Source organism: Egretta garzetta, unplaced genomic scaffold, assembly GCF_000687185.1.
Source record: "Egretta garzetta isolate BGI_Z169 unplaced genomic scaffold, ASM68718v1 scaffold22, whole genome shotgun sequence".
Lineage (NCBI taxonomy): Eukaryota > Metazoa > Chordata > Aves > Pelecaniformes > Ardeidae > Egretta > Egretta garzetta.
Genome location: NW_009259102.1, coordinates 5,180,757 through 5,192,878, shown reverse-complemented (window position 1 = coordinate 5,192,878; position 12,122 = coordinate 5,180,757). Strand labels below are relative to the sequence as shown.

General features: G+C 45.3%; 2 protein-coding genes across 4 annotated transcripts in view; one reads left to right on the top strand and one right to left on the bottom strand.

The window, feature by feature from the left end:
* The window catches only part of ACTL7B (actin like 7B), a 3,861-nt gene extending 2,708 nt beyond the window's left edge, over positions 1–1,153 (top strand). Inside the window, exon 2 of the mRNA XM_009635243.2 lies at positions 1–1,153. This exon is cut by the window's left edge and continues 13 nt beyond it. Coding sequence (XP_009633538.1) covers positions 1–72 — 72 coding nt within the window. The 3' untranslated portion in view covers positions 73–1,153.
* Positions 1,154–1,285: 132 nt separating this feature from the next.
* Positions 1,286–12,122, bottom strand: part of ELP1 (elongator complex protein 1) — a 31,398-nt gene continuing 20,561 nt past the window's right edge. For 2 of the 3 annotated variants that reach the window (XM_035890777.1, XM_035890779.1), the window contains 12 exons: positions 11,649–11,772; positions 11,085–11,182; positions 9,829–10,030; positions 8,444–8,505; positions 7,592–7,654; positions 7,418–7,478; positions 6,500–6,613; positions 5,693–5,804; positions 4,404–4,531; positions 3,859–4,013; positions 2,414–2,492; positions 1,286–1,453 (listed from right to left, as the gene is read on the bottom strand). In XM_035890777.1, coding sequence (XP_035746670.1) covers positions 1,386–1,453; positions 2,414–2,492; positions 3,859–4,013; positions 4,404–4,531; positions 5,693–5,804; positions 6,500–6,613; positions 7,418–7,478; positions 7,592–7,654; positions 8,444–8,505; positions 9,829–10,030; positions 11,085–11,182; positions 11,649–11,772 — 1,266 coding nt within the window. In that variant the 3' untranslated portion in view covers positions 1,286–1,385. The remainder of the gene's footprint in view (positions 1,454–2,413; positions 2,493–3,858; positions 4,014–4,403; positions 4,532–5,692; positions 5,805–6,499; positions 6,614–7,417; positions 7,479–7,591; positions 7,655–8,443; positions 8,506–9,828; positions 10,031–11,084; positions 11,183–11,648; positions 11,773–12,122) is intronic. The other variant, XM_035890778.1, reaches the window with a different exon arrangement.

Here is a 12,122-nt window from a genome sequence, read left to right as displayed (position 1 = left end):
CAGGATCTCTGGGTTTACCGGAGTGAATACGAAGAATGTGGTGCTTCCTGCATTTTTAAGAAATGCTTCTGATGAAGACGCCATGTCCCTTAGAAATACCAGTGCTGGCAAAGGGTAACTGAATCAATTCAGGAGCACCTCCCTTCCACCCCTTGCTGTAATTAAAAGATTTCTGCTGGAGCTGTATTATTTTGTGACACTGTATGCTTGAAATAGTTTTTTTTTTCTTTTGTAGTTTGTATTTAATGAAGCCAGACAGCAGAGAGGTGACTGAGTTCTACTCTAATGAGAGAATCAGGCTTCCATACAGCCATGTTTGCTCAGAAACTGGGACATTTCTTAAGGTAACTCCGTATTTCTGCATTAATTCAATTCCCGGTAACTGCATCTGTTTGTAAGAGTTTCCACAGAACTCAGAAGAGCAAATTCAACCTGTCTGTGAAGACAGCAGCTAAGGCAGAATGGATTTCAAGATGCCATGCATCACTAAGAAAGCCAAAGAGCATGCTAGTAGGAATCAAAGGGAAGCAGGCTCCTGGCTTATATATACATACATTAAAGCGTTAAAGGAGCAGCTGCATTTCAGCACAAGCATGAATCCTCAGTAAGCCAGCAGGTATGAGGTTAGATCAGTTTCCAGCTGAAAGAGCTCTGCAATAGCGCACAGTGTAATCAGGGTACAGCAGCCTTAGCTGATCTTTAAACTCAGATAATTAGGGTAGTATTGCCCAGCTGTGTGTGACTCCACCCACCCCCCCCTAGCTTTTATTCATATTTTCCTCTACCCAGGAACTCTCTAGATTTCAGGACAGTAACAGCTGTTGGCACTGCAGGGCTCACTCTGATGCAACAAAGCGATTCTGATGAAAATCTGGTATTACCAACATCCAGCTTCAACGGAGAAAACACACATAATTTTTTGTTTAGCAACTACAGCAATTTGCTATTGGCGCAGACTTATTGGTAAGATCTCTAAACCAGACTGAACACCTTAAAATGTGACCTGTCATCATGGCAGGTACTGTCCACAGAGGGAGTGATGGTAGAGAAAACAGCCTGTCCAACACCGGTGGGGTTGCTTCACCCAGAAGGGAGGAAACAGTGGTGGGAGATGTTGGATTCAACCAGCAGCACTCAGAGCTGCGCACCCTCTTACTCCCCAGTGTCACAAACCACCTCCGCAGTGGGACGTGAGCGGCTGTCCCTGTTAGCGTGAGGCCATGCAGGTCACAGTCACAGTCGCATCAGGTGGAGGGACCCTTCACTCCTACACCCCTAAGAACAGTGTATCAGAAACGCCAGGACAACAATGGTTTCTGTAAAGATGTAATGAAATTATATGAAAAGTTACAGTTCAGCGTCCACTGGGATTCCCTGGCTTTTAGTTACTGGAGGAGATGCAGTTTCCACTGGAGATTTTTATTGAGTTTTGGTGGAATAAGCAATTCTGGATCTGAAAGGCAAACAGGACAAGCGTCAGAATGGAGGGTAACAGCAACATGGTTACTTCAGGAGCTGCCAACTACTTAGTTTACTTTTCTCTACATCAAAGGACACTGAGAAGCCTCGGACACACAGCATTTCCCTTTAGTGACTGATCAGCAGCCTGCACAGAAGAGTGCCCCCAGCAGAACTGCTTGCAGAAATTAATCTCTGGGGCAAATCAAGTCCCCTCTCCATTAAGTGTTATCCTTCAGAATGAGGAGGCAACAGTCAAGCAGAACTCCATTCATTCACCATCAATGGGGACATCATACACAACAGCCAGCTGGCTCTGTTAAGTGCGAATAAGAGGCACAAGGTTTTCTCTGGAGCCAGCCCTGGCAAGTGGCAACAGGCAGGTTGCATCTAGAGGTTTATTAGGGGACTTCTCCAGGCAATTCCAGGACTGGTAGGGGAAGAGACTGTAGGACTAGCAGGGAAGAGGGAAGACAGGGGAGTGGGACCAGCCCTTGCTAGGTCTCTCAGCCCTAAGTCTCTATCAGTTGCAAGGACTTCGAGATGGGAAAAGCACCACCACAGACTGTAGCCTGGCCTGGCCAAGAGCCTGGCCTGGCTGCCAAAGCCAGATAGAAAAATTCAGTGGGTAAGTTACAAGCAGAATGGTCTAACGCATCCCTTAAGAAATCAGACTTCCAATTCCCTCACAACAGAGAGACATTACACACAGAGGAAGCCAGGAGCACAATCCAGACAGTAGTCTTAGGACAGGACTTCAGAGCAAATAAAACCTTATTAAGAAGGCTGCTCACCTGCCACAATGTGGGAGGGTACACCATGAAGGAAAGCAAGAAAACTCCTACAACTGAGTAAGTGCTACAACTGTTGGCAGGTAGCAATGCCTGGAAAGCCTCAAAGCCCACCGACCTCACTGATGTTTCACACCCACACCTAACTCAGATCCCCAACTAACCTTGTACAACAGGAGTCACCATCCTCTTCTGCTGATAGGCAGCCATAATGCTGTTTGCAGTTGAATTGGGTCCCAGGACCTGTATGAAGAAGCAATACCCATGTTCCAGCCTGCACAAAGCAAGGCTAAGAGCAGGGATACCTACAAAGAAAACTTTGCTGTCAGTCACCAAAAGCAGAAGCAGCTACCTGCAGGAGACCCTCACAGTATGAAGTGATCATGAATATGTGATCAAAGCCCAGTCTCAGAAAAGTTAACACAGAGGCAGAGAGAACTGCTTTCGGACAGCTTCTCAGGACACAGCACCTACCTCTTCACAGCACTGTAAGTGTCATGACTTGGCAGGACTACTTTCATTACACTGCCAGCAATATTTAAAGTTCGTTTGAGAGACTCTGCTCCCTGTCATATAGAATAATTTTAATCTGTCCTCTGTTCAGCCTGGAGAAGAGAAGGCTGCGGGGAGACCTGATTGTGGCCTTTCACTACTTAAAGGGAGCCTATAGGAAAGATGGGAACAATCTTTTTAGTAGGGCCAGCTGTGACAGGACAAGGGGTAATGGTTTTAAACTAAACCAGGTTTAGACTGGGTATAAGGAAGAAATTCTTTACAAGGAGGGTGGTGAAACAGTGGAATGGGTTGCCCAGAGAAGTAGTGGAGGCCCCATCCCTGGAAACATTCAAGGCCAGGTTGGATGGGGCTCTGAGCAACCTGATCTAGTTAGTGGTGTCCCTGCTCACTGCAGGGGGGTTGGACTAGATGACCTCTAGGGGTCCCTTCCAACCCAAAACATTCTATGATTCTAAAGTCTTGCTAATCAGTAGTTAGGGAGAAGATTACTTGGGACTATCTTGTGTTCATCATGAACACTCAGAAACTACTTACTAAAGACTTTTACTTTGGAAGGGAACTACGTGCAGTCCTCATGATTTCCTTATTCTGCATTAAGCTGAAGCTTAGAAGCCTGACATAAACCTTCTTTTTGCAATATATTCCTTATGACATACCGATTCAGACTAAATCGACCAGTCTGGTAGCTTTTCACTTCACAACAGCAGGTCAGACAACCACTACTCCAGAACATAAAAGCTATTCTAACATCAGGCCTAACAAAGAGAACAGTGTTCCTATGTTCTACAAATTGCTTAAGATAGAGCTTATGAAAAGAAGTCACCAGTAGGACAAGGTAACGCAAGCCTTATGAGACCTCATCATGTCCAGCGTGGCATTCAGCTCAAGGGACACAGCAGGCTATACCTGTTGTACACATCTAGAGTATACTGGCTTGGCAGGTACTGCACAGAATATCTATCTGACCTCTACAGAAAAAAAGCAGATCTGGAAAGCCAGGGAAGGATTCTGGACTCTGCTGGAGAATGCAAAATGCTGCTAAATGCTTGGTATGACATAGCAGGTGTGATGGGTATTGCGGATGAGCACAGACCGGGTTGACAGAGCTCTGCTGCAGGTCTGGAGTCCAGATGTCTGGGATCGAGGTCTCCATCAACTGCAAAACCTCTTCCAGGACTCGCTGCAGTGCCCCAGCTTGCTCATCATAACCAAACAGCACAAGCTGCTTCAGAAGGATGTGTGTGTCTCCTGCAGGAGGGAACAGAAGCACAAGCAATAGCAATTAACATGGATATGCTAAATAAACAGCTGTATTTATCTGGTATATGGGCACAGGAAGGGGAGCAGCAAATCAGAACTGGTTCTGTCCCTACCCAGCCCCTACAGTGCCTGAGTACAAATGTGAGACAAATCTGTCACGGCACTGACAAGGCCTCACTCTTCTGCTCCCAAAATTCAAATGTGGACAGCTCACAATATTACATGTTCTTCCAGGCACAGAGGCAGATGAACTAAATCAAGGTCCAACACAGGCAGTCTTATGGACCAGACAGCTTCTCTCCCCAGCATACCCTTTAGGAACAACTGGGGGTACACTGCCTCAGCTGCAGAGTGGATTAAGATCATCAAGTGTCCTACCCTTCACAGTCTCAACAGCACGAACACTTTCTCCCAGGGCTTCCAAAAGGGCCATATCTTCAAAAGGACTCCCCTTCTTCAAGCTGTATCTCTTGCGCTCAGCCTTGCGTCGGTTCTTTGAGGATCGGCTGAAAAGGAAGATGCTTAATTATAGTGCGTGCAACAGGATTAGCTGTAAGGGCAAGTTCGAAGGAACATCAACAGTGTGCATGAAGCTTGTTACTCAGGCCCTTACTCTTTTCAGTGAGAGGGGACTGCATTGTAAGCTTATGTATCTCTGTGTCAATGTTTTCAATACTATTCATCCAATATCCTTTGTGGTCTGAAACACAAGTCGGTAGTTGGGCTGTTCCTCTAGTACAAAAAGGACTGCTTTGTGTTCCAGCAAGGTTAAAGCATTGCTCTAAGCACAAACTAGGGTAAATTGTTTGGCAGCAGTCACTATCAGGCAAAGCTGAGCTCCACTTAAAACAAATTGGCGCCAGGGTCTGTGCTTGCCTGTGCACATTTTCATTTCTGCTATCTCCACAAACTGTGCACTAATACAACTCAGGTCCTGCTCATTATCACAGGAAAGCAACTTCTAATCATAGGCCAGTATTAGTTGCATAGTGTCCCTAAATGATCAGCAGACTCTGACACAGGTATGTTGAACACTAAGGTTGCATCCTCTTCCTCTTTGCATCTCGGCCACAGAAAGTGACCTAAAAAGTCCATGTTTTTCCCACAACTGTGTTTTCCCACGATTCAGCTAGGGAATTCAGAAGCAGTCCCACAGACTACACTGGCCTCTGACACACCCCACCCCACCCCACCCTGCAGCTCACATTCTTAATAGCACTCAAAAGCAACACAGACGCCCACTGTGGGAAGACCTTGGTATGAGATTTAGTAGCAATCCCCACCCATCAAGTGCAAAACATAGGACAAAGAGCACAAGCCATGCGCACAAGCTGTTAGTGTTTGAGGAGCTCTTCCCACATTCTGTCTCAAGCTTCCTACAGCCAGCTATTCTGGCAACATCCCCGACACCCATAGAGCCAGCTCCTGCCCAGAGTCTGTGTTCACAGCTCCTCTGCTGGGCACTCAGCTCCTGCTGCACTAGTAGCTTCTGGCATTTTCTGCTCTCTCCCTCCCAGTAAGAGTTAAAATAACCATGAAACGCCTGTAATTAAAGCAGCTTCAAGGCACACACTGCTGTGAGGAGGAGCACGCCAAGCATGAGCAAGCTACCCTCCCAAATGCTGATGCCACGGCAGCCACTACCTAATTTGGAGGCAGATACCTACGCTGATATTCTTGAGTTGCTGTGTGAGTATTTGCTGTTCATGTCGCTGGCTGTCATAACACTGCTGGTTTCAGAAAAAAGATCCAATTCTGGGCAATTTGGCATTTCATAATCTGCAAAACATGTTAACAGCTGTCACAGTATGGGAAAAGGTCATAGTTATTCCAGGCTTTCTCCCTGGGTAATCTATGTAGCTTGCTGGAGAAGCAGCCTGGGCAGATTCATTCTACCTGTTGGTGTTTCAGAGCCTTACGGCTCTCAACCCCACTCAGCCAGTGCATGAGAACAAACAGCAATTGTGAGAAGAATGCAGTTCCTCTGCCTTGGTGGGGGTTGCAACATTAAACAGCACAATCAGTGGGATGACAATCTCAATGCAGCAAATCTGGACCAGGACAAATCATTCTGCTTTCAGAAAACTTCCCTGAGCCTGCGTGAGCTGGCAGGTGATTATGCCTAGTAGGTACTCAGCACAGAGGACATGCTGAGCACTGTCTGATCCAGCCAAGCTGGTACTGTGGAGACAATGCTGTGTCATTCTGAAGAGCTTTCAGGTGCATTTTGATCCCATGAAAGTTGTGACACAGATAGCACTGAAAAGAAAGCTTTCTTTATAGAATGAGCAAGGCCAAACAATCACAGTCCAAGTATGGTGTGAGGAGGGGGTGAGAAGAATGGTGTTCTACTGTTGTAAATACCACTGGAGCTAGGAGAGCGCACAGCTGAATCAGGGCAAATGGAAACTGCAAAGGAAAAGATGATCACAGTTAATTATGCAGAAGAAAGTCATATGCATTTCAATACCAACCCTGCAGGCTCTCACAAGCCTTTTCCTTCAGCTCTCGGACCACTTGCAGGCGACTTTTATGGCAAAGAAATGCTGTCTTCTGAGAATCTAGGAAGATCAGCTGACTTTTCTGAGCTGCTCAATAAGAAAATCAGAACATGAACATTAGTGCAAAAGAACCAGAAAAGCATTTTTTACGTAAGAAGTCTGAAGGAGCACAGACCTTCAACAAGCTCAGAAGTCAGGTGCAAAGCACACAAAAGGACTCAAATGGAAGGAAATTCAAAGCTTATAATACAGGAGCCCACCAAAGACGCACCTGGATATAGACTAAATTAACCTGCCAGACAAGCATTTTCTAGAACAAGAGTCTGTTTCTATACAGGAAGAGCAGAAAGCTCTGTAGCCAAATCTCTTTACAGGTCTTTAGGTTCAAATTAAAGAAAAAAGGTTCCCTCACCTCAAAAAGCTTACCGCTTAAAAAGGAAAAACCACTAATACTAACCAAGCATCCTTCCTGGATGGCAGGGAGAACACAGCTATCAAACTGTATTTTTCAAAAACTACTCATAAAAGCTTGTGTTGACAACCAACCATTTTCTTCATCCATAGCTCTGCTGCCACTTGTGTTCTGGAACAAGGCCTGTCCTGCTTGTTCATGGACATGCAGATACAGACCCCTTTGCAGTCTGTGACTGTGAAGTCTGGAAAAGCTCAAAAAGAGCTTGACTAAGCTAAAATGAGGCCATAATACTGCAGGGCTTCAAGCTGCATTGAGCAGAGCCAATGCAGCTAACTGGGCAGCATCAGTTAGGCAGAATCAGAGCATCATTCTGCACAGCTTCCAGTAATGGAGTGCTGTGACTTCCCACAGACCCAGTAAAGACCTTCTTCAGACTCTATAATACAGAGAAGTCTCAGATTCTCACGTAGATTCACCTTCCAGAATAGCAGGTTTGAAGTTGGTCTCCAAGATATCCAGTCTACCATACTTGTGAATCTGGATCAGGGAAGCGAAACAAGGTGTTATTTAAGGATCTAACCCAGTTCCCATCCCTCTGTTCTTGCACTCTAAAGATATATTTCCACTCTGATTCTTGTGCTCTGTCTTACCAGCCTTAAAGCCTCTTCCCAGAGAGCCCCTTCTAAGAGCAGGAGAACAGCCTCTTCACAGTCCTAGAAGGAAAGAGCAACCATGTACTGCTACCAGTGCTAGTAATGCACATTCAGGTAGCACCTATTCAGATGCACATTTCTACATAAGAGTATCACAGTCAGGACAGAAAAACACTCCTGTGCCAGGTACTTTGAAATGCTGACATAAAAAAAAACCCCAAACCATGTCACTTCTCCCAAGCTGAGGGGAAATCTCTGGAACTCTGTCTTCCTTACTCCAGCCTTCATACTTCAGCTCTCCTAAACAAAAGCTTTTTGCACCAAAGCAGAAGCAGCTTCATGAGTGGAAAAACCCAGAGATGCAACATTCATCCCCACCTTGCTCACTGCATCACCTGGACCTGCTCTGCCCTCCCCAAGAGAGCCCATGGCACAGACTGTTTTGCTGTCAGCATGCAAGGAGTCACATGTGGCCCAGGAGAACAGAGAAAACACAGATGGTGTATCTCTCTGACATAGGGTATTACTGAGGCACAGACAGGAGGATCATTTTTAGCAGGGCTGGTTGTGACAGGACAAGGGGTAATGGTCCTAAACTAAAACAGGGTAGGTTTAGACTGGATACAAGGAAGAAATTCTTTATAATGAGGGTGGTGAAACACTGGAAGGGGTTGCCCAGCGAGGTAGTGGAGGCCCCATCCCTGGAAACATTCAAGACCAGGTTGGATGGGGCTCTGAGCAACCTGATCTAGTTAGCGGTGTCCCTGCTCACTGCAAGAGGGTTGGGCTAGATGACCTCTAAAGGTCCCTTCCAACCCAAACCATTTTACGATTCTATGATTACATTACCTGAGTGTATTGTTCCAGAAGTATGGCTGCCTCTGCATGCTTTCGCTGTTCAGCTAGTTTTCCTACAAGAAAAGGTGGAGTTCAGCTTTTCAGAAGCAGCTGGATTTTGTGCCATAAAACTACAAAGCAGGGGAAAATCCCACTCACTGAGGCACTCTGTACCCAATCACACACTTACTCAATCTGCTTGGCAAAAAGAAGGTCTGTCTGATGCCAAGAATTCATTAACTTGCAACATCATCAGCCAGCTGCTTGTGAAATTGCTGGTGCATGTCCCTCAAGGCCAGCTGGAGAACGTTTTTACCCCAGCCTGAGACAGAAATACTGAACAGTCTCTTAGGAGGGGACCAGGATGTAAAAAGGAAATCTCTTTTGAAAGCCTCACTGCATTGCAGCCTTGCTATCTCCAGGGAGCACTTTGCTGCCTGCTCTCTGTGGTATGGACAGCAACCATCAAGTTTGTGGGACTCAGGGCTTCTAGTCCCCTAAAAGTCAGAACTAGCTTTGGCACTGGTTAGGATGCTAGGATGCAATGTAAGAGACCAAGTGATACACGGCACCAGGAAAAAAAAAATTACCCAAGCAAAGCAATCTCATTCAAGACAGCTTGTGTCTGCTCATTTAGCTAAATTACAGTTGTGATTTAAGAGGGGCACCAGAAAAAGTATTAACAGCAAGGCACGGAAGATCAAAATCCCATTAAGCAACAGAAAAAGAAAACACTGGAATATCCAACTCTGGAAGACTACACTCCCAGGAGCTATATTCCCACTGCATAAGTGGGCCCTTCATAAACTCTGCCTCTGAGTAAAGACAAAGTCAGGATGATGCTCCATTTTTTTCTGCTGAAATATCTGCCAGGTCTACAAACACATCTCATGCAAGCAGTCTGCTATGTTGGTCCTAGCTGCTAGCAGGCTTTAAGGAGAAAACAAGACGCAGCTCTGAATTACCAATAGCCTTTAAGGTCTGTGACTAGGCACAGTGCTTATGCCAGTTATGCCTAGAGGCCTCAGTCATGTCAGAGACTTCAAAGAATCTCCATTCCCTAAGGTTACTAATGAGGCAATTTGGAATAGCAGTTCAGCAACCGGTTGCAAGGAAAAAGTGCAAGAAGCAGTCAGCATGGTGAAGCCAAGGCCACCGCCAGCTTGGTGACTCCTGGGCGCCTACCAGCTCAGCTCCAAGATATTTTGGTTCCTTTGACAAACAAAGGTGATGTGCAATCACACAAACCCTTGGGAAACATGGGATCTTTGTTCTCCCTTTAAGAAAAACACTGCTGAAGACTGAGGTTTTCAGTACTATTTTAGGAAAAATAAAAATGAATGAAAAATAACAGCAGCCAGTTTTGCTTTGCACACTTCCATCTTATCAAGGCCTACCTGCCATGCTCCGTGCCAGGCTGGACAGCTTATCCTTTGTGTAACCAAGCTGTGATGCCATGCACAGGGCTTGCTGCCAGCTGCCACTGTTCTGAAAAGCATCAAGTGCTTTCTCAAAGATACCAGCACGAGCAAATATCAACGCAGCCTGTTCATACAGCTGCTTCTGAATCAAGTACTCCCCATACGCATCGCTGATATCCTGCAAGAAAGGGACAAAAGACAAATAAGAAATCAGCTGTATAGTCAGTAGCAATCCTCCGTCAGTAAAAATTCAGTGTCCATCAACAAAAGCCTATCTCCCCCTTCACAAGGAACCTCCAGGCACAATGTGCCTACCCCATTCCAAACTTGATATCAAGCCAAGGGCTGATGACTATTAGCACATGGAGACATTTCACAGAGCTAAAGCAAGAGATATCGGGAGGTACCTAACTCTCCAGGCCAAAGGCTGGGTAAACTACTGCAGGAAACCAGCCCCTTCTTCTCCACTCCCATGAGTGTTTTTTGTCTGAATGTCTCCTTGAACCAACTTACTCCAGGAGTCAAACACTAGCACAAGGGAGGATGCAAGCCCTGCAACTCTACAGCCACAGGCTGCTGCGAATCAGTATCCTGAGCTTCATTATGCTATTCAAAGCTCACAGTCTCCACCAAGAACGGGCAGGTGGATTTGACTGGAAGAATACAGAAGGAATAAAGAGACTCCCAATGAGCCAGAGTCAGGAAGAGACCTCCCTCATGAGGAAAGAGTCCTTTCTGCTTACACCATGTAAGCCTGCAAACAGACTGAGTTTCTATATCTTCTCTCTTACTTCTTCATCTACTTCTTCTACAAAGGCTTGTGAATTTGTGTTGTGAATTTACAATATCTAAATTAAATTATATTAAATACATTCATTTACATTTTACCTCAGCCTTGGGCAAACTAAAGTTCTTCAGTAATACCGAAACCAACAAGGGATGCTACATGCTAGGAAACAGCACATCTGCAAGTGCCCCAGGCTCTCTAGCACTCTTCAGAATAGCTTAAGGATAACAAATTGTTCCCACACAACCTGCAAATGCCAGACAGAAAGCTGGTATCACAAAGGTCAAGACAGGAAGCTAAGTATTTCTGTGGTAACGGGAGTTCTCCAGCACACCACAAGACAGTGCAGCAGAAACTGGACTCCCAGGTGCTCTCCTGGTCACAGGATCAAAGAAATAACAGCCACTCCTTCGATGACCAGACACAGTGTCACATGCTTACACACCTTGTACTCCTGAGTGCTAGAGGGGTAGAGCTTCAAGGCTTCACGATACTGATTCTGATCCTTCACCAAGTTCAGGAATTCAGAGAAGTGTTCAGGACCTGCAGAAATAATTTATTTTTCGTAGCAATAAAAGAGAAAGCATGTAGCTCTCATGGCTCTCAGCCAGTCTGGATTCGTTGCCTTAAGAAGCAACTAGAGGTGCTTGGGTGGAAGAGCACAAAACCACCTATTCTACTACTGTAAAATCAAGGTGTTCACTTCCTTGAGGTTTACTCCACTTTCGCCAGCAATATTAACTGTGGACAAGTCACTACAGTAGGAACAAACCAAGATTTGTGCTTCATGATCACAGAGCAGTACACATTCTCACTCCTTTCTCCCTGCACCAAGCCACACTACAAAAAACATGTAGCAGAAGTAAGTTAACCATGCACTACCAGGAGGAAAGATGACTTTGTGCAAGCCTTCACTTTCTTCAGCTATTTCCCCCCAAAGGCTCTCCAAACTGGAAATGTTCCACTGCAGAATTTCTCCTTAGAGACACTGTGTGCGCAGGACACCTACCACATTTGCTGAGGTGCCCAAGAGCTTTTGTGTATCTCTTCAAGTGTCTGTCTATTGTATATCGCTGATAATTGGTTTCCATTTTCTGGAGGGTATTTAAGAAGGGTAAGTATTCTTTCGGGTCCTGCAAAGAATAATAAAAACTGCAGCTGAGCTAATCTGGTAAGATCCTTATTTGCCCCCATCTTCACCAACAGACAGTCCCATATTTAAAATCGTACAATAATACACTAAAAAGCTTCTTTTTTTTTAAATGTAAGCCACTTTAACAAATAAATTCTGTATAAGTACTCTTGGCAGGAATGACTAACGTAAATTACCAGGCTCCCACATGGACTTCAGCAGTATCCAAAGGTTGGTGACATTTAAAATTCAAGGCTATGTATCATACCAAATATTGTCTTCTATTAGCTATTATCATGTATAAATTTGCAGCTGTAAAGCTGATCAATTTCCCCTACACCAAGGGTCATA